A 25,368-nucleotide genomic window follows, 5' to 3' on the forward strand; every position below is an offset into this window, starting at 1 on the left:
TCTTCACCAAGTGGGTTGTGGCAAAACCCCTCACCACCAAAACAGCCAATGAGGTGTCCAGGAAGATAGTCAACATTCTTCTTGACTTTGGACTGGTAGAGAGGATCATTACCGACCAAGGACGGGAATTTGTGAATGAGGTACAGTTATCTATATAAGACACAGTGTATGTGATGTGTGACATTTGATAATTGTAATTTAATCTAATTTAATTGCATACACTAATGCATCTACAGGTCAACCGTGGTGTTTTTGAGGCTCTGGGTGTCAAACACTGCATCACGTCACCCTACCACCCCCAGGCCAATGGACAGGACGAGCGCACAAACCGCAACGTGAAGACTGCGCTTGGCTTGCAAGTACTGTGGGGAGGGACAGAACGACTGGGATGTCCATTTGAGGGGCGTCGTAATGAGCATCAACACCTCTAAGCAGGTAGCCTACTATTGTGTAACAACTGCATATGTAAACAATTCAAACAAACATAGAAAGAAACAAAAAACAATTTAAACAATATAGAAAGATGGTGAAATGCTATTGATTGTACTTTTGTTTTGTTTTACAGCGATCAACCAGGTACACCCCGTACATGGCACTGTTCGGACGGCACCCTCGCAGCCCAGGTGTCATCAACACAACACAGACTGAGGAGGGTGACGACTCAGCTGTGGTTGTGGTTGATTTGACAGAGGAGGATGTACAGGCGAAGACTGTCGAAGTTACAGATCTACATGCAAAGGTGATGTAAAAATGGCAATTTATGCATAATAATATCTAATAATAACAAATACGCATACAATGGCAATATATGCTATAAAATATGAATATGTTTCAAGGGAAAATTAATTAAATGATAACAATTTTTCAGATCTACCAGAACATCCAAATTGCCCAGGCAAGGCAGAAAAAGACCTACGAGGCCCAGAAACAAAAGGGGGTCAAATCCTTTGACTTCAAAGTTGGGGATGAGGTCCTACGGGCAAACAAAAGGAAGGAGGGACGGAAAGGAGGGCGACTGGAGGCCAATTGGTTTGGGCCGCACATCATATCCTCCATCTCACCCAAGGGTGTGGTGATGCTGTCCAGCACCAAAGGGCCTCAGCTAAAGCAGGGTGTGAACGTTGCCCAGCTGAAGCCGTTCAACAGGCCTAATTTGAGAGGTATTATTATTGTTAATACAAGGACATACACTAAGTGTGTATGTGCAGTAACTGTATGTATGTGATACTTGCATAATACTGTATCCTCTCCATCAGAGTCCAGAGAGCCTGAGCCACTACGCAATCATCTTTTGTATGTTTGCTATTGATTTAAAGTATGTTTTATATCTATTACTTGTAGCTAAATTATGTACTGGACCCACAAAGATCTGAAATGGAGATCATTGTGAAGGAGGGGGATGTCTGCCTGTTGCGGAAGGACTTTTGGAGCTTGGGCCTTCCTCAGCTCATGGAGTCCAATGTACGTATAGAATAGAAAGTTGAATTGCCATATATAACCAGAACAGGTACATTGGAATTCTTGTCATTGCTTGTCCTCACAGTAACTTATCGGCACAAGTTACTTACTTATATTACTCTGTTGCAGATTGGAAACGCATGTTTCAGATTCATCAAAGAGGCCACACAAAAACATGTAAGGTTTTGTTATTTGTTACCATGTGTTGTTCGTGTCGTTCAATGAGAAACAGGATCTTTTTATAACTTTTATTAACGTGCTCCGTTTACATCAACTGCATCTAGCTAGTACCTATTCTGTCGCTACCACTACATCATCTCCGGTCCTGTCCTATAACAAGGACCTCTACTGACACCTAGTGGTAGGAGTATCCAATCGTCACATCCTCCTTTCTTTGAGGTAAGAAAAATAACAAACAGCTAACAGTTCAAGTTACACAAATTACAGGTATCAGCTACAATCTTAACTGCAGCTATGTCCTTAAAGCATTTTACTGAAACACACAACCAAACATGTTTACTATGAACTAACCCTTAAACATTATTTTATATGTATAACATATCAACTCAAAACATTAAACACATTCTTACACATTCATGCTTATTGTCTTTCCTTTCCTTTTTTTTTTTTACAAGTTCAGTCTATCAGGCTTTGTGATGTGTCTTGTGGATCTTCTTATCACAGGTTCACTTGACATGTGTGTGTTAGTGTGTGGTTCAGTATATCTGTCTGTGTTACAGTCACTTGGAAGTGGACGGATGGGCTCAGACTCACTGCAGGCTTCACTGAGCTCTGGAACAGCTTCTGGAGTTTTTTAGGAGACTGCGGCGATTGCGTCTGAAGATTTGTCCTTCTTCTGTTCTCACCGTGAATGACCGTGGAGCGACTTCGTCAAGAACAGTGGCTTTTGTCTTCCATCCATCAGGACCTTGAATCCTGACTGTGTCGTCGCTTGAGAGTGGTGGAAGCTGCTTGGCTGTTCTGTCATAGAATGACTTCTGCTTCATCTTCTGTAGCTGTAGCTTTTGTTTCAGCTTTGGACGTCTTCTTTGCTGTGAGTAACTCGGCAGTGTGGTACGAAGCTTTCTCTTCATGAGCAACTCAGCAGGTGACAGTCCACACTCAAGAGCCACGGGCAGAGGTTTGCCCACTGGACCGATGAGGCCAGAGCGTTGCTCGAAGGGTCACTGCAGCCGGTTTTCAGGGTCCCCAAGAAGCGGAAGAGGGAAGAGGAGGTGAGCATGATGCTGAATGGTAAATAATAGTGGTTTTTGTTAGTTCAATAGTTGTGATTGCACCATGCATTTTATTCCTTCAGTGTGAGCGGTCTGACAGTGTGGTGGGCAGCAATGCCATAAGAAATGACCACAGCTATGCAACAATGCAAGAGGAAGACGCCAAGAAAAAGAGGACAGAAGACGACAACTAGGGTATGTTTCTCTTCACCAGTACTGTATATTACTATAACCTTATATGAAAACGGTGCCACTACACCACTGGCTGTAGAACTGTTTCTATGGACCACTGTAAGAGGACTTTAAACTGTTTTTGTCTTGTAGACCGTGGCAAGTCCACCCTCCTGGGAGCGGAGTGGATGAACTAGAACGCCCACCGGTTGTAAGGGAAGGTCCAGGAGCCTGCTTTTCTGCAATTGGACAAAATACAGAGAGAGGAAATAGAGGCTAAATTGACACTGATTGAAGACGAAGAAGAACGTCAAGAATTGCTGGAAATATTTTTGTTTGAATTTGAACTTAAAATTGATTATGATTTATTTCTGTTAGAGGTCAAGGACAATCTTGGCATCCCTGTGTGCGCAAGTTTCAAGGCTCCCAGTTCGGAAGAGTGATTGATTAATTAGTGTGCTTGCAGTCGCAAATATAAAACTGAATCTGAACACTCTAGCTAGAGTTAGAGTCATGTCAGAGGGAGGGGCTTTTGACACGTGCATGCTGTCTAAGTCAGTCCATCCTCTCCATGGGCGTGGGTTAGATGTGGCTACAGGCCCCAAACATTTCCCAAATAAGATATATATGTATATGTACACATGCTATATTTCGGTTAACCTACACAATGTTTTTACTTGATTCCAGCTAATTTGTGAATGAATACGTTTTTGTTTGTGTATGGTCAATCCATTTTTATGTAAATATGGTTTCATGCTGTATTGATTTACAATAAATTCATTGCATTTCATTAAATCGTGTTGCTTTACTACAAAAAACACATCTGATTGAGGAAGACTACAAAACATTGAGAAAGGATTTGGTAAACCAAGTATTTCTTGCGTCATATGGTAAGAAGAGGGGTGGCCATAGTAATTAATACATCTCTACCATTCTCTGAAGAGAAAGTGATAAAAGATAATAGGAGAAGATATGTAATGGTTGACCCTATTACATTAACCATAGCTAAAGGTAATGAATCTTTTTTTCATTTCATACCCTAACTCTAACCCACTCTACCCATAACTAACTCTAACTCTACCCATACTCTAACGAATTAAAATGATTAACAAGCATAATGGCACAGAGAATGCAGAGATGTGTATATATACAAAGGGTTGAAATATATGTTATTATTATTATTATTACTTTATTATCACATAACAGCTATTTGAAGCAAACTATGGAAAATGTATAACTGAGTAGTGAAATACTCAGAAATAGTGAAATACATTCTTAGAAATGTCTACCGTGTCATAGTAATTAATACATCTCTACCATTCTCTGAAGAGAAAGTGATAAAAGATAATAGGAGAAGATATGTAATGGTTGACCCTATTACATTAACCATAGCTAAAGGTAATTAATCTTTTTTTCATTTCATACCTATTAGTTTACTCTAACGAATTAAAATGATTAACAAGCATAATGGCACAGAGAATGCAGAGATGTGTATATATACAAAGGGTTGAAATATATGTTATTATTATTATTACTTTATTATCACATAACAGCTATTTGAAGCAAACTATGGAAAATGTATAACTGAGTAGTGAAATACTCAGAAATAGTGAAATACATTCTTAGAAATGTCTACCGTGTCATGATTACAAAGATACCACTTGAACACACACACTGTGACACATTGGTCACACGCGCGGGCACACACGCGCGCACGCGCGATGCGCGCGAAACACACACACAACACATAGTTTCAGATCTACTAACGGGTCTTCGTTGTCATCGTTGTCATCGCGAATCATAGCGAATCATAGCGCTACCTATGGCCGGAAAGGGCAGAACCTATGACCGGATCTGGTAGGGTCGGAAAAACCTCGCAGGCCGGACATTCCGGTACTTACACCTGTCTCGTTTGTCTGCTTGTGATGCGGTGTTAGTCTGCTCGCCTCGTCGGTATGCGAGGGACAGATCCAATTTTGTGTGTCTTCTAGTTAAGATGTTATTACTTTATGCTTATATTGTGAGCATCAGTAAACTGGCAATAACACAGGTGGAAGTATCGTCTCTCCTTTCGCTCATGTGTGCGTGCGTTGCTTAACTGAGAATGAGGAAATGAGGAAATGAGAATGACCTTGTTTCTCTAGCAAACTACCCACCACAAAAACATAAAAATAAGTACTTTCTCTTTTGTTTTCTTAAAATGTTTATTCACCATAATGTAGTATGGAGTTCAAAGTACTAGAATACCACATAATATCAAAATCGCCAAAATCGCGATTTCCATCTATTTTTGCTCTTTGCCACGAACGAACGCCAGCGACATCCGACGGGTTTTCCCAGGCCACCACACATATGATAAATTCTTGTAGCGCGAGATCTGGCCACGAGATCTCGTTGCGGGTTGAAGCTGCAAGCAGAAAAAAAAAAGGAGAAAAAAAAAAAACATGAAAGATCGATCTCGGGATTTATGAATCGATAATCGCTCATTCAATGAAGATCGATTCAGAATCGGGAAATCGATTTTTTCAACCCAGCCCTAGTGCACGCGCGCGTTAATTGAGGGTGGACAGGAGGGTACACAGGCGTGTTTACAGCATGTTTCCTGTGGCTGAGCCTGGGAGCATCGGCCTCACAAACAAACACACTATTCCCAAAGATATCACCAGCACTCAAGTTGTAAAAGAAAATCAGGGGGGATGGTGGATTTTATCATATGGGGACAGTTTTAGCATCCCCACAGCGTCAGTGACTTCAGTGTCAGTGACTTGGTGGTAAAAATGTCATTGCATGTGTGCGTGCCCCCTCCCTCGCCCACAGTATTTTACTCAATATGCGCAAAATTAAATGTTGAAATAGCAGTAATACCACGTTCATTGATAACATGACATAAGGGATGGAAAGGGGGGATGGCAGTTTTAGAAGGGGGATGATTTTGACTGTTTTTATTTCAGGGGGGGATGCCATCCCCCCTCATCCCCCCTCAACTCGAGTGCTGGATATAACATATCACTATGACAACAAGTGCAGGGTGTCAGGGTGGTGACACACTAACACACTAACAAGTAATATGACAGAAAAGCATTTTTCATAATCTTTGTAATTTCAGTGTTTCCGCAGAGATGTGACTGGCGTGTTTGGTAAACAGATCTAACTTGTCACAGTTGTTACTTTATCAAGGAATAAGGCCTGTGTGACAGATATTAGCCCTCTCTGTTTATTCTCTCTCTCACCCATCCTTCCTGTCATCCCTCCTCTCTCTCTCACCCATCCTTCCTGTCATCCCCTCCCCTCTTACATGTAACGATGAATTGAGAATCAAGGACCCCAATTGAAATAAGCCAGTGGCTTTCTTGGGTTTTTATCCTGTTAGTTGACCTTGTATGTAATATGTACTTTCATGTACCTACTTCTGCAAATCTTCTAATAAAGTTTTCAATCAATCAATCAAACCGCACAGCCGGTGTTACTCCCGAAACACAGATCTGGGGTCAGATCACCATACACCCCCCCCCCCCCCCCCCCCTCCCCAACTTCACCTGGTCATCGCTTAGGGGGGCAACTTCTACCTCCTCCTCAAACAGAAGACTGTCCGTTCTTCATTAAAAACATTTACAGGAGGCTGCAATCCTTAACTGGACCCTCTAAATCAAAAATCAAATTACCCACTGTACATACTTTGTGTTTTGTCCCCCGCCCCCACCTGTGGTGTATGTCCCCACCTGTCCTACCCGCTGTACATACCTTATGTTTTGTTGTATTGTTCTTCCCATGTTGGATGTATGTTTATCTTGTAGATAGTACTAGTTATTTTGTCTGTATTATCTTGTAGATAGTACTAGTTTTTTTTTTGTCTGTCTTACTGTCTTACATGTAACGATGAATTGAGAATCAAGGACCCCAATTGAAATAAGCCAGTGGCTTTCTTGGGTTTTTATCCTGTTAGTTGACCTTGTATGTAATATGTACTTTCATGTACCTACTTCTGCAAATCTTCTAATAAAGTTTTCAATCAATCAATCAAAACTCTCACCCATCCTCCCTGTCATCCCTCCTCTCTCACCCATCCTTCCTGTCATCCCTCCTCTCTCTCTCACCCATCCTCCCTGTCATCCCTCTCTCTCACCCATCCTTCCTATCATCTCTCCTCTCTCTCTCACCCATCCTTCCTGTCATCCATCCTCTCTCTCACCCATCCTTCCTGTCATCCCTTCTCTCTCTCTCTCCCATCCTTCCTGTCATCCCTCCTCTCTCTCTCTCACCCATCCTCCCTGTCATCCCTCCTCTCTCTCACCCATCCTTCCTATCATCTCTCCTCTCTCTCTCACCCATCCTTCCTGTCATCCATCCTCTCTCTCACCCATCCTTCCTGTCATCCCTTCTCTCTCTCTCTCTCCCATCCTTCCTGTCATCCCTCCTCTCTCTCTCACCCATCCTTCTTGTCATCCCTCCTCTCTCTCACCCATCCTTCCTGTCATCCCTCCTCTCTCTCTCTCTCACCCATCCTTCCTGTCATCCCTCCTCTCTCTCTCTCTCACCCATCCTTCCTGTCATTCCTCCTCTCTCTCTCTCTCACCCATCCTTCCAGTCATCCCTCCTCTCTCTCTCACCCATCCTTCCTGTCATCCCCCCTCTCTCTCACCCATCCTCCCTGTCATCCCTCCTCTCTCTCACCCATCCTTCCTGTCATCCCTCCTCTCTCTCTCACCCATCCTTCCTGTCATCCCTCCTCTCTCTCTCTCCCATCCTTCCTGTCATCCCTCCTCTCTCTCTCTCCCATCCTCCCTCCTCTCTCTCTCTCTCCCATCCTCCCTGTCATCCCAACTCTCTCTCACCCATCCTTCCTGTCATCCCTTCTCTCTCTCTCACCCATCCTTCCTGTCATCTCTCCTCTCTCTCACCCATCCTTCCTGTCATCTCTCCTCTCTCTCTCACCCATCCTTCCTGTCATCCCCCCTCTCTCTCACCCATCCTCCCTGTCATCCCTCCTCTCTCTCTCCCATCCTTCCTGTCATCCCTCCTCTCTCTCACCCATCCTTCCTGTCATCCCTCCTCTGTCTTCTTTCTCTCCCATCTTTCCTGTCATCCCTCCTCTCTCTCCCCCCGATCCTTCTTGTCATCCCTCCTCTCTCTCACCCATCCTTCCTGTCATCCCTCCTCTCTCTCTCACCCATCCTTCTTGTCATCCCTCCTCTCTCTCTCCCATCCTTCCTGTCATCACTCCTCTCTCTCTCTCTCTCCCTTCCTGTCATCCCTCCTCTCTCTCTCTCCCTTCCTGTCATCCCTCCTCTCTCTCTCACCCATCCTTCCTGTCATCCCTCCTCTCTCTCTCCCATCCTTCCTGTCTTCCCTCCTCTCCCTCACCCATCCTTCCTGTCATCCATCCTCTCTCTCTCACCCATCCTTCCTGTCATCCCTTCTCTCTCTCTCTCTCTCCCATCCTACCTGTCTTCCCTTCTCTCTCTCTCACCCATCCTTCCTGTCATCCCTCCTCTCTCTCATCCATCCTTCCTGTCATCCCTCCTCTCTCTCTCACCCATCCTTCCTGTCATCCCTCCTCTCTCTCTCTCCCATCCTTCCTGTCTTCCCTCCTCTCTCCCTCACCCATCCTTCCTGTCATCCATCCTCTCTCTCACCCATCCTTCCTGTCATCCCTTCTCTCTCTCTCCCATCCTTCCTGTCTTCCCTTCTCTCTCTCTCACCCATCCTTCCTGTCATCCCTACTCTCTCTCACCCATCCTTCCTGTCATCCCTTCTCTCTCTCTCACCCATCCTTCCTGTCATCCCTCCTCTCTCTCTCTCTCACCCATCCTTCCTGTCATCCCTCCTCTCTCTCTCTCTCTCACACCCATCCTTCCTGTCATCCCTCCTCTCTCTCTCTCACCCATACTCCCTGTCATCCTTCCTCTCTCTCTCTCTCTCACCCATACTTCCTGTCATCCTTCCTCTCTCTCTCTCTCTCACCCATCCTTCCTGTCATCCCTCCTCTCTCTCTCTCTCTCTCTCTCACCCATCCTTCCTGTCATCCCTCCTCTCTCTCTCACCCATCCTTCCTCTCTATCCCATTAAAGCAGAAATGCCCTAAAAACAACAAATATGCATCAATATTCCATTTCTGTACGTCACCAGTATGTTTTTTTGTGTGACAGATTACATAAATTATTTCTAATCAATAATTATGAAAGGGTTTGCTCAGGAGCAGCATTGTAATGCCAGGTCTTATTCCCTGATAAAGTAACAACTGTGACAAGTTAGACCTGTTTACCAAACACTAAAATTACAAAGATTATGAAAAATGCTTTTCTGTCATTACTTGTTATAATGCTGGGCACTGTTTTTTTTTTTAAATCATGAGACAAGCCTCATAAACTTCTACCAAGACAACTTATGCAGGCTTTATCCAAGCCATTCATAAAATAAAAGACAAACATTGTTGCTTTGAACAATTATATTCCAAGTTGTATCAATCCAAATGTGTGGCTGCTGACCTGTCAAGTCAGTTTCTGAATTATTATCAACTGCCTAAATTTGAGGACAATGAGGGTGGGTAGGACACGAGAACATTAGGGTGTGTTCTCACTAGAACATTAGGGTGTGTTCTCACTAGAACATTTGCTTCACTTGGAATCGGAGTTAAGGATAAAATGTGCTTTGCTCTGCGTCGTTTGGAGCTGTGAGAACGCGCATTTGAAGTCCTCCCAACATTTAAACAGGCCCTCAAAACCCACCTCTTCAAGCTTCACCAGTTAACCCTCTCCCCTTCCCATCCCCAGCACTACTTTAATTAGGCCCCTATACTTTCTTTTAGTTATTTTTTGTGTCTTTTATTCTTACTACTGAATCTTTTCAGTTTGTAAAGCGTCTTTGAGTGTCTAGAAAAGCGCTATATACCGGTAAGTCTAATGTATTATTATTATTATTATTATTATTATCAAGTTTGTCAGGATTAAAAGAAAAAGATGACATTTGCTGAGTTGTTAGTGACATCCTAATCCACAGTGTGTAATTGATTCCTATATAAACCAGAGACTATAAAAACAAAAAGACATTCATTATGAAGTCACATGGCTGATTATTGTTGCACTCAGACAGACTCAACTGAGCTAAAAGTGTCATGGCCAAGGGTCTGAATACTTATGTAGATGAGTGGGTTATTGTGTGTGGATCGATGGGAAAAATAAATATATTTAATCCAATTTAAAATAGAGTCTATAAAGACAACAAAATGGGGAAAAAGTGAAGGGATCTGAATTATTTATAAAAGGCACTGTATGATTTCAACCCTGGAGCACTTTGGGTTTTGGGAAGAATTTCATCAATGTGATTAGTGTAATCCATGTATCCAGAGACGGGCGGCGGTGGTAATGAACCAGAAGGCGTCTCGAAAACTGTGGTTATTTACAGGAACAGGGCAGGACTGGCCAATCACAGCTGTTTGTTTCATTAGCTAGCGAAGCCCCCGACCACACGGATCCATCTGTGTCCTCGTATAACCCTGTCAGAGTAAACAGGGTTCCTACAAGTCACTTTTTAGACCTTTTTTAGACCTCTTTGAATATAATCTTTGACCTATTCGCGGCACCATATGACAGCTTTCTGTCATCCTCGAGGATATGAAATTAGGGATTTCACTGCCATACAGACAAAAAAGGAAGCGAATTGCCATTTTCTTGGTTCCAGCTTGATTCATTTCTGCGTAAATAGCCGGGGCTCGAACCACTGATCTGCCGACGTTGTGATCATTAGACGGCGGCTCTACCTCCTGAGACACAGCCTCTACCTCCTGAGACACAGCCTCTACCTCCACCAGCCTCTACCTCCTGAGACACAGCCTCTACCTCCACCAGCCTATACCCCCTGAGACACAGCCTCTACCTCCACCAGGCTCTACCCCCTGAGACACAGCCTCTACCTCCACCAGGCTCTACCTCCTGAGACACAGCCTCTACCTCCACCAGCCTCTACCTCCACCAGGCTCTACCTCCTGAGACACAGCCTCTACCTCCACCAGCCTCTACCTCCTGAGACACAGCGTCTACCTCCACCAGGCTCTACCTCCTGAGACACAGCCTCTACCTCCACCAGCCTCTACCTCCTGAGACACAGCCGCCCAGACTTCTCACACTCTACCCTTTTCTTATACTTGCTATCCTCTACCCATTTTAAGATAGGAGCACATTCACACGTCTGGGAATAGAGGTGACTAAGGCAACTGATACATTAAAAGCAAATGAGTGCAGAACATTTAACCAGCTTCAGAAGAACGTAGCCTAGAATGTTTGAATACTTTCCTTCATGAATGCAATTGACATGGTAAACCTTCCAAGATTTTTTTCTATCATGTTTTTATTTTCCAATCTATCTTTACATCAAACTGTACTACTGGGCCGCAAACTTGAACATCCTTGCTTTCTGGTGCACTTCCTACCTGGTCCTATGGATAAGGTCAAGCCATTATCTGAAAGACCTTTTGCTAGCATATCAGCCCAATAGAGCTCACAGGTCTTCTGACGCTGGTTTTCTCTGTGTACCACATACACGTGTACCTCACAGAGATTTGGTGAGGCTGCATTCTCATTTTTATGCACCCAGATTGTGGAATGCACTGCCAGTTTACATTAGGGATGCAACCTCAGCACACATGTTCAAGTCAAGACTAAAAACCCATCTTTTTAATATTGCCTTTAAATGACTAAATAATTAAATTATGATTAGATAATGATTGGAGCACTTTGAGCTGCAACGTTTGCAGGAAAAGCGCTATACAAATAAAGTTATTATTATTATTATAACTACTAAATCTTTGTGTGTACCAGGCTTAAGACAGATTCTTGAGATCCCCCCCCCCACCCCACCATTGCAGACAATAAAGAACACTTTTGTTCTGCAGAGTAGGGCTGCAACTAACGATTATTTTGATAATCGATTAATTTGCCGATTATTTTTTAGATTAATCGGATACAAATGAAAAAAACAGATTTCTTTTGCAAATTTTATTTTATGTTTTCTAAATCATCCAGGCCTATACATATACATGTGCAAAATGAATAAGTATTAATAAAAAATAATATAAATAAAAAAGGCTTTGCTACATCAAATAGGTTTAACAACAGGCCATGGACTATGGCGGTAGATTGTTTCAATAAAGTAATTGAACTCTAGCTCAATACATGAATTGTTTTAGGTAGGGATGCACGATATTATCGGCACCGATATTTATCGGCCCGATAATGGGACATTAATGTTTATCGGTATTTATCGGTTTTATAAAATTTAGCCGATATTTAACCGATATTATGAAGCCGGAAATATTTCTGCTTCCGGTTTCCGGTTTCCGCGCTCTGCTTCCGGTTTCCGCACTCAGGCACGCAGTTTATTTTGACGAGACGCGAGCGAAACATGCCTTCCCCGGTGTGGACATTCTTCACAGTTTCTGTGGCAGATATTGCGTTTGCAATTTGCAACACATGTTCGACAAAAGTTCGGAGAGGAGGGCAAAGGTCTACGAGTTACAACACAACGACACATCTTGTAGCGGGTAGATAGTAATATCCCTCCCCTGGCCCCTCTGTTTTCCCTTGATAGCTGACAAGCTAACGGATGAAGTAGCGAGGCCTGCTAGCAGCTAGCCTACAACCCCTAGCCAGCAATGGCTAACGTTGAGGCTAGCGGACCTAGCACAGCTAGCGGACCTAGCACAGCTAGCGGACCTAGCACAGCCGAGACGTAAATGGCTAGCTGGGACACCCACTCTAAGTGCGCAGCGTGTCTGGGATTAATCCACGCCCAGGCCGCTGTTATCTCTACCGATGAGTGTATCCACTATCAAACTTCTCCGCTGACGGCTAAGTCGCATGGCTAGCCTGTCGGGAGAAGATCCGCTGCCATCACAGTCTAACGCGGACATGTCTCCAGGTTTACCGACACCATGCTGGGCGGACTTAGGGCCAATCCCAATTCCCTTTTCTACCCCTATGGCTCGTTTTCGAGTGTCACTCGATTCGAAGGCAAGGCCTTCGAATACGTCACAAGCCCTACCCCTTGAAATCTAAGCCCTATGAATTGGGACAGCCCTTCACGGCGCCTACGTCATCAACAGTGGTTTAGACGCGGTACGGGTGACGCGTTGTGTTGCCGGCGAATTCTCTCTCCTGTGACCGGAGGAGATAGCAAAGATGGCGGCCGTTAGCATCACAAACACTATGATAACATCCTCCGTAGTATCTAGTCTATCTCAGTCACAGACATGTTCAACAACAAGGAAGGGATACAACTAATAAACATGTTAACTCACTATTCACCTTGTTATACAACAACTACTACTACTACTACAAGTGTCTATGACTACTGTTAATGTTAAATCCGTGTGGAGCTAATGCTATCGCGTCTCCAAAGGCTAAAGTACAACACTGATATCCTTAACTTATGTCCTAAACACACTACTGTCATAACGTACCTTCTCCTTGACATGGACATAAACACCTGCTACCTTCTTTGAAAGAAATCGCGATTTATTCAGTGAAAACTAGTACATGATAGCACAACATAGCATAGCATTCGCGAACACTATGCTAACAACACTATGATAACATCCTCCGTAGTATCTAGGATAAACGGGTTATTTTGATAAACTGGACACATTTTGTGAATATATATGGTTACTTTCTCGCCTGAAAACATATAAAAACGTCATAAAAGGACATATTAACACTTGTAGAGCCAAATTACAGATTGTAGCCAATGGCGGCCAAAATTGAGGATTTTATATTTGTAGATGATTCGCAATGCATCCTGGTATCAAGGGGTAGCATACCGTTAGCCCTTCGAAGCTAGTGTGGTCCTGGAATCGCTCGAAACGAAGTAATAGTTAGCCCTCCCCCTTACCCCTAGCCCTCGATGAAATATGAATTGAGACAGCCCTCGCCCTAAACGTGAACGCGCAAATCGAGCCATAGGGGTGAAAACGAAGGGCTAGGGGTGAATTGGGATTGGCCCTTAGTGCCACATAGCCCTGACATCGGTTTCCCGGTACTGGATGACAAGGGAATTGACAGCTTTACCGCTGCTCGCTATTGTAATGTTCTTGACAGACACGGACACGACTTTACTGTAGACATGTAGTTTATTTCTGGTTGCTGGCCGCGACCTACGGCAACTCCGTTGGGACACGACGGATACAGAAAGCGAATCACATCAGTGTGTTAGTGTGGTGTAGTGAGACAACACACAGTATGTTACAGCTATGACCCTAGGAGAGACTCGGACAATGATGAGGTCGCACAACGCATCTAATTACTCTTAGGTGAGCCTTTTTTGTTTTCATAAAAGGAGGCCAGATCTTGGCTAAAAAACGCATTGTGCACTGTCTATAACCGATTTAGTTTGTTAGAGGAAATAATAAATGAACATTTGAAGAGTCAGAAGTGTTCTCTTTGTTGTGTTAACAATAGTGATGTAAGTTAGATTTGGTGAGATCACTATGGAATATTAAATCATCAATCTTTGCTCACTACATAGCCTTTCTTACCTTCAGGTGTGCATGAACTACAGGTTATCAACTGTGAAATTATATCTGAATGGTCTTTATTGTCATTGATATAGTACAGGTACCAAACAACGAAATTTGGGAGGGGGAGCTCCCCTGGGGCTAGGAAAGAAAAAATAAACAAATAATAATAATATCGGTATCGGTATCGGTTATCGGCCACGAGAAGCGGGTAAATATCGGTATCGGTATCAGTTGGAAAAAATGCATATCGTGCATCCCTAGTTTTAGGTAATAACTTTGCTTAATGTAAAGGTCAGTAACCCAAAGTGCAATATAGGCTACAGACAAGACACGAATGTTTTTATATAACAGATATGCTCCAAAACAATGCAATGTGTCCTCTCACTCCATACAATAGGCTAGGCGACAGTCAGTGCCTCACTCTAACTCACGGGTATCTTGGTAGGCTACCACTAGCTAGCCTTTAGCTTATCACCTCTGCTCTACCACTGACGTTAGCCAGCTAGCTAAATACACTTGTCATGCAATATTGAATTCATGAATGCGAGCAAACACTCACTGGCTATCGCATTACATTACAGTCATTTAGCTGACGCTTCGCCAGAACTCACACGTGCATCTCCTTACTAATACAAGTGACTATGAGCATACTCCGGTGCTGAAGGCATAGCATGCGGCTCCGCAAGACAGCGTGGCGTGCGTCAACAGGAAGTAGGTTTGTTATGGAACAAGACCCGACAAATCGATAATGGAATTCGTCGCCAACGAATTTCATTATCGATTTTTATCGATTCGTTGTTGCAGCCCTACTGCAGAGGCTCTCTCAGAGGCAAACCCAGCAGATTGGGTGTCGCTGTGTGTGTCCACACATGACTTTTCTTTTCTTTCTTTCTTTCTAACACCCGGTGTGACCTGAATCGTGACAAATTAGAATCTGTTTGGGTTGAAATTATCTTTAACAAAGCAAAACCGGTGCTGGTTGGTACTATCTACAGACCTCCCGATCAGAATGATTTCTATGATATTCTTGAGGGGTGCTTGGATGACGCTGACTGTGTGGAAAAGATTCTTATTGGGGATTTGAACACGGACATGCTCAGAAATGAAGCATCCGTTTTCAAATCCTTCACTAGGTTTTCTGAATTGCACGGTCTCCGTCAACAAATTACCAAACCCACTAGGGTGTGTATTTCTACTCAAACCACCATAGATCTCATTCTAACATCGGATGAGTCCAAAATCTCCAAGAGTGGGGTTATTGTATGTGGGCTAAGTGATCATTACATGATCTTTTGCACTCGTAAAAAACATAAACCCAAGGCTGGCGGTCATAAAACTGTAACCACTAGATCCCTTAAATCCTATTCTAGTGCCTTAAACCATAAACTGGAGAAACAAGACTGGTTAGATGAACTAAAATGCACACAGGTTGAAGAGGCATGGCTAGGTTTCAAAACCAAATTCCTAAATATTATTGACAGTATAGCCCCCATGGGAACCACCAGGGTTAAAGCCCGATCGGAACCATGGATGAATTCGGACATTCTAAATGCTATGAAAGTCAGAGACCTAAAATGCTCTGAAGTTCAAAAATGCAAATCAAAATTAGTGAAACACTTAAACGAAGATCACAAAACCCACTTTGAGAAAATTAAAAAACAATGCAACAAACTATGCAATCAGGTAATTACCATGACCAAATCTGCTAAGAAAGAATACCTCGATAACAAAATCGAAGAAAACTTAAACAATCCACGTGACCTTTGGAAGCTACTTAATAGCCAACTAGGTTGCAGTCAAAAACTCAAAACCAGGTCTACAAACATCAGCATAAAATCTGGAGATTCTCTCTTTACAGACAAGCTGGATGTGGCTAAGTGCTTAAACACTTTCTTTACAACCATAGCCACTAAATTAGTTAACAATCTACCACCCCACTCAGGGCGTTATGGTGTAGAGCACATCCGTGCGTTCTACAATAAACTGGGTGTACGCAAAGATGATTTTAAACTCTCCATGGTGTCAAACGATGAGGTGTTTAAAAAGCTGGGCGCTCTACACTCAGAAAAGGCCACGGGCCATGACAATATTCCAGCCAGATTTCTAAAAGACTCAGCTGCCTCCATTAGCCCAATCATCACCCACATAATAAACCTCTCCATCAAACAGGGACACGTCCCCCTGGACTTTAAAATAGCAAGGGTAACCCCACTGTATAAAAAAGGAAGCAAATTAGACCCAGGCAACTACCGACCTGTTTCTATTCTTAATTCCATCTCGAAACTTATGGAAAAAATAGTTTATGAACAGGTTGATAGGTACCTTACCGAAAAAAATCTGATGTATGAATTTCAATCAGGATTCAGAACATCCCATTCCACTGACACATGCCTTCTCTATTTGAACGACCACATCAACCATGAGGTGGACTCGGGCAAGTACTGTGGCATGGTCATGCTGGACCTCCAGAAGGCCTTCGACACAGTAGATCACCACATATTGTTAGATAAACTGAAAGCAATTGGGTTCGATAGAACATCGGTGGGCTGGATGCAATCCTACTTAGAGGGGAGGGAACAGGTGGTTAGTGTGAACGGAACACTGTCCCCCCCCCTCCCAGTGACCTGCGGCGTTCCACAAGGAAGCATATTGGGACCTTTACTGTTCCTAATATACGTGAATGACATGTCATCAGCATGTGATTGCAATTTGTTCCTGCTCGCGGATGACTCGGCTCTGCTGGTCTCTGACAGGGACATATTGCAGATGGAAAAAGCGCTAAGCACTGAACTGAGTAGAATCTGCATCTGGCTAGCTGACAAAAAACTATCAATACACCTAGGTAAAACTGAAACCATCCTATACGGATCCCCATCTAAACTCAGAAAGGCTGAACATTTTAAAATAAAAGTGGGTAACATTAATATCACAAGAAAAGAGGATATTACATACCTGGGCTCCATCTTAGAGGCAAATCTTTCCGGAGATAAAATGGCAGCAAAAGTAATCAAAAAAGTGAACCATAGAACTAGATTCTTGTACAGGATATCCTCACTTGTCAGTAAAAACACACTGAGGACCCTATCAGGAGCTCTCATTCAATGTCACTTCGACTATGCCGTAACATCATGGTACTATAGAACCACAAAGGCCCATAAAACAAGACTCCAGACAGCCCAAAATAAACTGGTTAGGCTTCTGCTAGGCCTCAACCCTAGGACACATCTAACCGCTGCTCATTTTTTGAGCCTTGATTGGCTACGAGTAGTTGACAGAGTGCAGCAGCTTGCACTGGGCCTGGTCTTCAAGATACGCTACACCACAAAGACACCCAAGTACCTGTCAACATACTTCCAAAAAGTGAACAACGTCCACACATACAACACCAGAGGAAGCTCCACGAACCACGTTCAACCGCGTTGCACCACAAACAAGGGGTTAAACTCGTTTGCAAACTATGCAGTAAAAATGTGGAACGCCCTTCCTATAATCTTAAAGGAGTGCAAAACACTGCCCACCTTCAAAACCACTCTCAAAAAACATTTACAGGAGGCTGCAATCCGTAACTGGACCCTCTAAATCAAAAATCAGATTAAAAGACCTGAACTACCCACTGTACATACTTTGTGTTTTGTCCCCCGCCCCCACCTGTGGTGTATGTCCCCACCTGTCCTACCCGCTGTACATACCTGATGTTTTGTTGTATTGTATATCTAGTATTGTTCTGTTGTTCTGTTTTGTTGTATTGTATATCTAGTATTGTTCTTCCCATGATGGATGCATTTTTATCTTGTAGATAGTAATAGTTATTTGTCTGTATTATCTTGTAGATAGTACTAGTCTTTTTTTTTTTTTTTTTTTTCCCTGTCTGTCTTACATGTAACGATGAATTGAAAATCAAGGACCCCAATTGAAATAAGCCAGTGGCTTTCTTGGGTTTTTATCCTTTTAGTTGACCTTGTATGTAATACGTACTTTCATGTACCTACTTCTGCAAATCTTCTAATAAAGTTTTCAATCAATCAATCAATTCTTTCTAAATCAGTTTTTTGCCGCCAAAGGCGTAAGCTTTCTTTATTTTGGTATAATGAACAAATACACTTTAAAAACCACAAATGTCGTTGATTTAAAATCACATCAAATTAAAAGTTTCAATGGCATATTTATGTTTCTTGTGTTTTGTGAGTTCTTTTTAATCAATTTCTGTTTCTAATGTTACGTAAATGGTTAATAAAATAATACATTATTACCTTCATGAGGGGGGCAATTGTTTACTTGTACCTTTGTTTCCCTGTTATAGGTATAGCTACATGGTCATGTACAGAATTACATTAAAATCCAGAAATTATGCATTTCTGTATGGGACTCATTTAGTCATTCTGTTATGGATGTAAATTAATTTCACTTACTGTAGGTCAGAATAGTGAAAATACCACCGCTCATCCGTGATCAGACTTAGCTGATGTGCTGGAACTGAAGAGAATCAATAGAGTACAGAAAAGTAGCATCCGCACACCCAAATCTGTGCAAAAGACTTAGCTTATTACGAGCTTTCGGTCATAGACCTTCTTCAGGCATAAAGCAGACAAGTGAATGCAGTGGTATAAAGGGTTCAAACAACATCACTTGATTCGCTAACACCTGTGTCAAACATTTCACCTAGTGGCTAGGCATCAAGGGAATTGTAGTCCTAGATTTAGTGGACTACAAAAACATACACATACTAGTGTTCATGAGACAGGAAACACCAACATTCATCAAATATTTACAATATATACATACATAGCTGAACAAAAAACAATAGAGAAATGCTACGAACATGCAGACATCAGGCAGTAGCCATAATATAGCATATAACATATGGTAAATGGTAAATGGACTGCACTTATATAGCTCCTTTTTTGCTGCTCCAAAGTGCTTTACAGCAGCCTCTCATTCACCCATTCATTCACACATTCACACACCAATGGCGGCAAGCTACCATGCACCCGGCCCGCTCACTGGGAGCAATTTGGGGTTCAGTGTCTTGCCCAAGAACACTTGTGGCCAGCCGGGGCTCGAACCACCGATCTGCCAACCTTGTGATCATTAGACAGCGACTCTACCTCCTGCACCACAGCCGCCCCATATGATGGCTACTGCCTAATGTCTGGATGTTTGTAGCATTTCTCTTGTTACAAACTAGTTTTTTGTTGTTTGAACCCGTCACACCACTGCATTCACTTGTCAGCTGTATGCCTGCTGTTTTTTTTTTTGCATTTACTGTAGCTCAACAACCAAAACAGACATCATATCAAGCTGTCATATGATAGCACCATATGATCATATCATAGCATAGATAACACCCCACTCTTTCTGCAGACATTTAAATCTTACATTTGGTTATTTACCCCTACAGCCACACAACCTTTGGTCGGACCGTTCTGTCAATACAGGGTGGAAAATGGTTAATGGTAAATGGACTGACTTATATAGTGCCTTATTGACCCATTCACACACCAATGGTGGCAAGCTACCATGCAAGGCATATACAGTACATACATGCTCTATCATATATTATTGTTCTAACCTACTCATGTTGATAATGTAAATTGTGATTTTGTGATTTTGTCTGGATATGGTTGCATGAAATATAGGGATTTTTATTTATTTATGTTGTATTTTGTTGTATTAAAATGTATTATTATTGAATCGTATTGTATTAAAATGCATTATTATTGAATTGTATTGTATTATAATGTATTATTATTGAATTGTATTGCATTATACTGTAATGTATTGATTTTGTGTGGACCCCACTAATAGTAGCCATTGGTTAATGGGGATCCAAATAAATAAAAAAGGTGCCGGCCCGCTAACTGGGAGCAATTTGGGGTTCAGTGTCTTGCCCACGGACACCTCGACATGTGGCCAACCGGGGCTCGAACCGCCGATCTGCCAACCTTGTGATCATTAGACGGCGACTCTACCTCCTGAGACACAGACTCTACCTCCTGAGACACAGCCCTCCCCATGTTATGTTTATTTGAGAAGGGACAGTGCAAGTTAGCGGTGAGCGGGCCAGTGAGCGGGCCAGCGCCTTGCATGGCAGCTTGCCGCCATTGGTGTGTGAATGTGTGTGTGAATGGGTGAATGAGAGGCCGTTATAAAGCGCTTTGGAGCAGCAAAAAATGCGCTATATAAGTGCAGTCCATTTACCATATCAAATCAAACACCCCTTCTTTGTGTATCAACATCAGGAGGATGGAGAGAGAGACATAACCAAATTAAATGTCAAGCAGCGTGGTAATGGTGCTGGAGAGGAGAACCAAGTGAGAGTGAGATCAGGGTTCCCACACCTTCTGAAACGTCACATTCAAGCACCTTTCAAGGACTTTCAAGACTCAATTGCCTCAAATTCAAGGACCCAACACAGCATAGTTTGAGACAGATCTAGATGAGAGTTTATATAATAGGAACTATCCGCTCACAGACAACAATTAAAAAGAGAGGCTTTTGAATGTAGAGGCTTGAACACTAGATGGTCTCTTGCCTTCTCTACCACAGCACAGCAAAACAATATATTGTGAAATATGTGTCAAGTTACTGTGTTAAGTTAAGCAATGTGACTTATCTAGGGTACTATAATTACGTTAAAAAATATATATATATAACAAAATTGAGAGAGAGGGGAATTAAAGCACTTTCAATGACCCATGTCTATTTTCAAAAACTTTTAAGGCCTTGATTTTTTCCCCCTCAAATTCACAAACTTTCAAGGATTTCAAGGACCCATGAGAACCCTGGAGATGTTCCTCCTGAGAGAGCCACAGAAGAAGGTTCTCGGTCATCCAAACTGAATGACAGCTCTATTCTAGCCCATAATAACCTGGTCTGGACCAGTGGCGTAGCGCAAAATCCCGGGGCCCCCCCGCAAGGTGGCGGCGGGGGCCCTTTCGCAACGGAGTAAAAAAAAAAAAAGAAAAAAAAAACTTGCGTTTTTTAGAGGCCGATGCGTTATTGACGTTGCGAAATTTCGCAATATGCACTCTACATTCTAAATGCTTGACTTAGCAAAAGGTACAAACAAGTGAGAGCAATAGCCTATAACTAAAACCAAATGGTAGACTACACTACATCAGTAGAATGTATTATAAGTAGAATAGTACAAGCTTTATTTCTTTTAACAAAGTGTGGTGTGCACAGCAGTGTGATATCTGTAAACATATCTGTAGACTCTCCGCTAAGGGTTGCCAGATGGGATTGAGAATTTCCAACCTAACCAATCTAAACACTTCTAAATCCACCAAAAACCAGCCCATCTGGCAACCCTGTCTCCGCTGCATCAGAGTCTACTTGTTGCGTAAAATTGGCCAGGGTTAGTCAAATCCTTTGTTGGACATCTCGTATATTGGTATATTGTGGCATTTCTTTACTGTTTGCCATCTGGTCTAGGAATACCCAGGGAGACGCAGACAGCAGAAGTAGATTCGAATAGTAGAATAGAAAAAAGAAACAGCTATATATAGCCTAATCATGCTGAATTACAGTATGTACTTCTGCCTGAGTTTGAGTATGATGCTGCCCAAATAAATGTTATTGTTTAGTGCTGTACGCTTTCGTGGTATTATATTGTGTGAATTATCATCTGTATGTTGTTTTTCTTTCACTCGACTAACCGCCGAGATAATACTTGAGACATGTACTTCCGTAAACATACATTTTTTATTAGATTTTTTTACAATATCGGACCGACAGTCCCACATATAGCGGCTATAATGTCCGAATAGAGAATCTACCACCACCTAAAGAATGCTTATTGTACTTTGTATTGTATTTTCGCTTGCTCATTTTCCTTGTGTCTCGCTGCCTACGTGTGACGTCAAAGTCATGTTGCTATTGGATACGGCTAACTATGAATATCTTTTTTAATATAGGCCTATATATTAAAATTAAGGTTGACACAATGAAGGGCCACTTATTTTCTTTATTTTATATTTTTTTAAATTATATAAAAAAAAAAAAAAAAAAAGTTTGGATCCAATGTTAGGGGGCCCCCTAGTGGCTGGGGCCCCCCCGCGGTGCGTCGCTTGCGGGCCCGTCCGCTACGCCACTGGTCTGGACGCTGTGATGTGATTCAATCACACATGCAAGAACATAGATGACAAAGAGGAGAGTCAGAGTGGCGTTTTATCTTCATTGTTGTTTTAATCTGCTGTTTAAAAAAAAAATCTCTACTGTTATTTCATCTTCATGGTAACCAGTGAAGCACATTGTGTCACATTGTTTTGTGAGAAATGCGCTATAGCCTACAAATAAAAGTTGGATTTGATTTGATTTGATTCAACTTTTAACACGTTCAAAATCCTGCGTGTTCCCGGTGTAACAACAGTCGTAATAACACGTGTAATAACACGATCTCGGGTCTCAGGCTGTCTTACTTACTCTTCAGCGCCGTGACCAGCATGTTCCCGTCCTTGATGAGGTCTCTGATGAACTGGTCTGTCCGGTCCAGCTCCACCTCATGACGGGTCAGTCTCTCTCGGAAGTCCGGGCCGTCCAGGAGACACGAACTGAACTCCAGGGTCGGGAGACCCATGGTGGAACTGTCCTGTATGTCCTGAATGTGTCCTATATGTCCTACACACGGAACTGTCTCCACAATCTCTCTTATTAGACTTAGATTTCGTCAACAGAAGTTCCCTGTAGTTGTCATCGTGATAGCGGTCCAAACTTTTCTCTCTCTCTTTCCCCACTTCCTTGTCTGGGTCTCTCTAACGCTGTGTTAGGGTTAGGGTTATAACCTGGGACTGTGTGACTCCTGCTGGTTAGTTTAGGAGACGTAGACATGGGGTTGACTGGACAATAATAACAATAATAATAATAATAATGATAATAATAATAATAATGATAATAATAATAACAATAACAACGACAATAATAACCATAATAATAATAATTATTATTATTATTATTATTATTATTATTATGATAACAATAACAACAATAACAACGACAATAATAATCCTAATCAGTATACTAATACTAGACTATTCTAATATTATTTCTAATGGAATTGGAGGCTTGATTTCTCCTCTCAAAACCCATTCATTCACTGCAAACAAACCAAAGTGGCCTTTTCAGGACTTCCTGTGGTTGCAGGACATTGACGTTTTATTTCCATAGCCAAAGCAATGTGTGTTATAGTGAGGCTGATACTAGGCATAACAATTGGGCATTTTATGACTAAAGCATGACATTTTGTCCAGTGTTTCTATAGACTGTAAACTTCATTTTAGACGTGGAATTAACATGTTTATGTCTGCTTGAGTGCATTATGACATCAAATGAAATATTTAGAATGTATGCAACATTCTTATAACATAGTACATTCGTAAATCAATTCTAGCAAGAATACTTTACATTCTAAATATTCCATTAGATGTCATAATTCACTCAAGCAGACATTATACATTGCAGTTAATGGAAGTTCTAGATTGTAACAGTAACACAGTACAATTCTAGAATGATTTGCAGAAATATTTCTCTCTCTCTCTCTCTAATAATCTAATAGTGTCTTTGACAAGCTGACGTTGTTAAAAGCCTGTTCCTGGTCAGATTCTGATGTTTTCATTGATTCTCTCTCAGTTTACAGTCTATTCATAGCTTTCATGTGACGTCACAGCATAGTGGAAACGCCCACCTGACGGGCAAAAGGCACTTTTTGCGGGCAAAACCCACGGGCAAAACCCACTTTTTGCGGGTTAATAACTTTGATTTCCCGTGGGTTAGGAAAATAATTCCAACGTGTCCGGCTAGAGTAGAAGACAGGGAATCCAACACTATTTGAATGGAGTCGATCCTCCACTCCTATCACCGTGGACACAGCAAGGAGCGAATTCCCGGATATAAATATTCCCTCGCCTCGCTGACAGCGGGAGTTGGGAGTTTCGTCCAGCAGCCGGTGAACGCCCGGTTGATCGAGTTTCATATTAAAAGTATATCTTCTCGGGGTGTCAGCGCGGTGGTTAAGGGCTCAAAATGACCGTATACTGATGGTGAATTTAGCAATAATAGTCTTATGTTTGTACCACCTCCATAACCGGTGTTATTCACGGGAAAAGCCGGTCAAGGAGGCACCCTTTGCAGGTCAATAACTTTGATTCTCCGGGGGTTAGGAAAATAATTCCAACGTGTCCGGATAGAGTAGAAGACAGGGAATCCAACACTATTTGAATGGTGTCAATCCTCCACTCCTATCACCGTCGTGTATCTTGATAGTTCTTCATGAGTGAGGTGGTCTAAATAGTAGGCAGCCATGTTGAGCGATGTTGCTATGATACTTTTTGCCCGTCAGGTTGGTGGTTGCTAGGGAAGAAACCACGTGACTGAAAGCTATGAATAGAAACACTGGACAAAATGTCATGTTTTAGTCATAAAATGCACAATTCTTATATGTATCAGAGCTTATCTGCTCCACTATTAACAGTGTGTATGTGTTAACACTAGAACCGCCAGAGGGCGCCGTATACCTAAAACCGCCAACGGGTCAAATTGACGTCTGTGCCTGGCTACGGCATTTCTAGTATCCGAGCCTACAACAAAATGTACTCTGTCATTGTATTAAGGCATTGTGTTCACAAATGAATATTTCAAGTCATAAAATGGTGTTGGTCCTCTTGTTTTATAATTTAAGTATCTTTGACAACACTCATCGCTTTGCCTGTACGTCAATGTAAATCAGTCAAAAATAACACTGGAAATGGGTAGGCTATTAGAAGAATATTTGGGTGGTGTGATAGGCGTAAAACGTCATTCACCACATAAAAAGACAAAATTAACAAAGTACCTACCCCAAATGGACCATAATAACCACAGCATCGGCCTATGTTGCAACAGAATGAAATGAAATGAGACGAAAGAAAGCGCGCCTCCTGGGATGTCTCAGTCGCTGAGCTGATGGCATTTATTGCTCTGCTATATGTGAGGGGTGCATACTGCCGGAAAAAACATTGAAAT

The 25,368-nt window shown here is 42.3% G+C and overlaps 1 protein-coding gene and 1 long non-coding RNA gene across 2 annotated transcripts in view; one reads left to right on the forward strand and one right to left on the reverse strand.

The window, feature by feature from the left end:
* Positions 1 to 22,948, reverse strand: part of arhgap42b (Rho GTPase activating protein 42b) — a gene marked incomplete at its 5' end in the record, with an annotated part of 124,442 nt that extends 101,494 nt beyond the window's left edge. Inside the window, one exon of the mRNA XM_080534799.1 lies at positions 22,795 to 22,948. Within this exon, the coding sequence (XP_080390925.1) occupies positions 22,795 to 22,948 (154 nt within the window). The remainder of the gene's footprint in view (positions 1 to 22,794) is intronic.
* On the forward strand, positions 2,367 to 3,328 carry LOC308161851. The gene is made up of 3 exons (XR_013937568.1): positions 2,367 to 2,693; positions 2,777 to 2,888; positions 3,018 to 3,328. It is a non-coding gene; the product is annotated as an uncharacterized lncRNA (long non-coding RNA).
* Positions 22,949 to 25,368: the final 2,420 nt, after the last annotated feature.

Source organism: Nansenia antarctica (assembly GCF_963989245.1).
Source record: "Nansenia antarctica genome assembly, chromosome: 1".
Classification (NCBI taxonomy): domain Eukaryota; kingdom Metazoa; phylum Chordata; class Actinopteri; order Argentiniformes; family Microstomatidae; genus Nansenia; species Nansenia antarctica.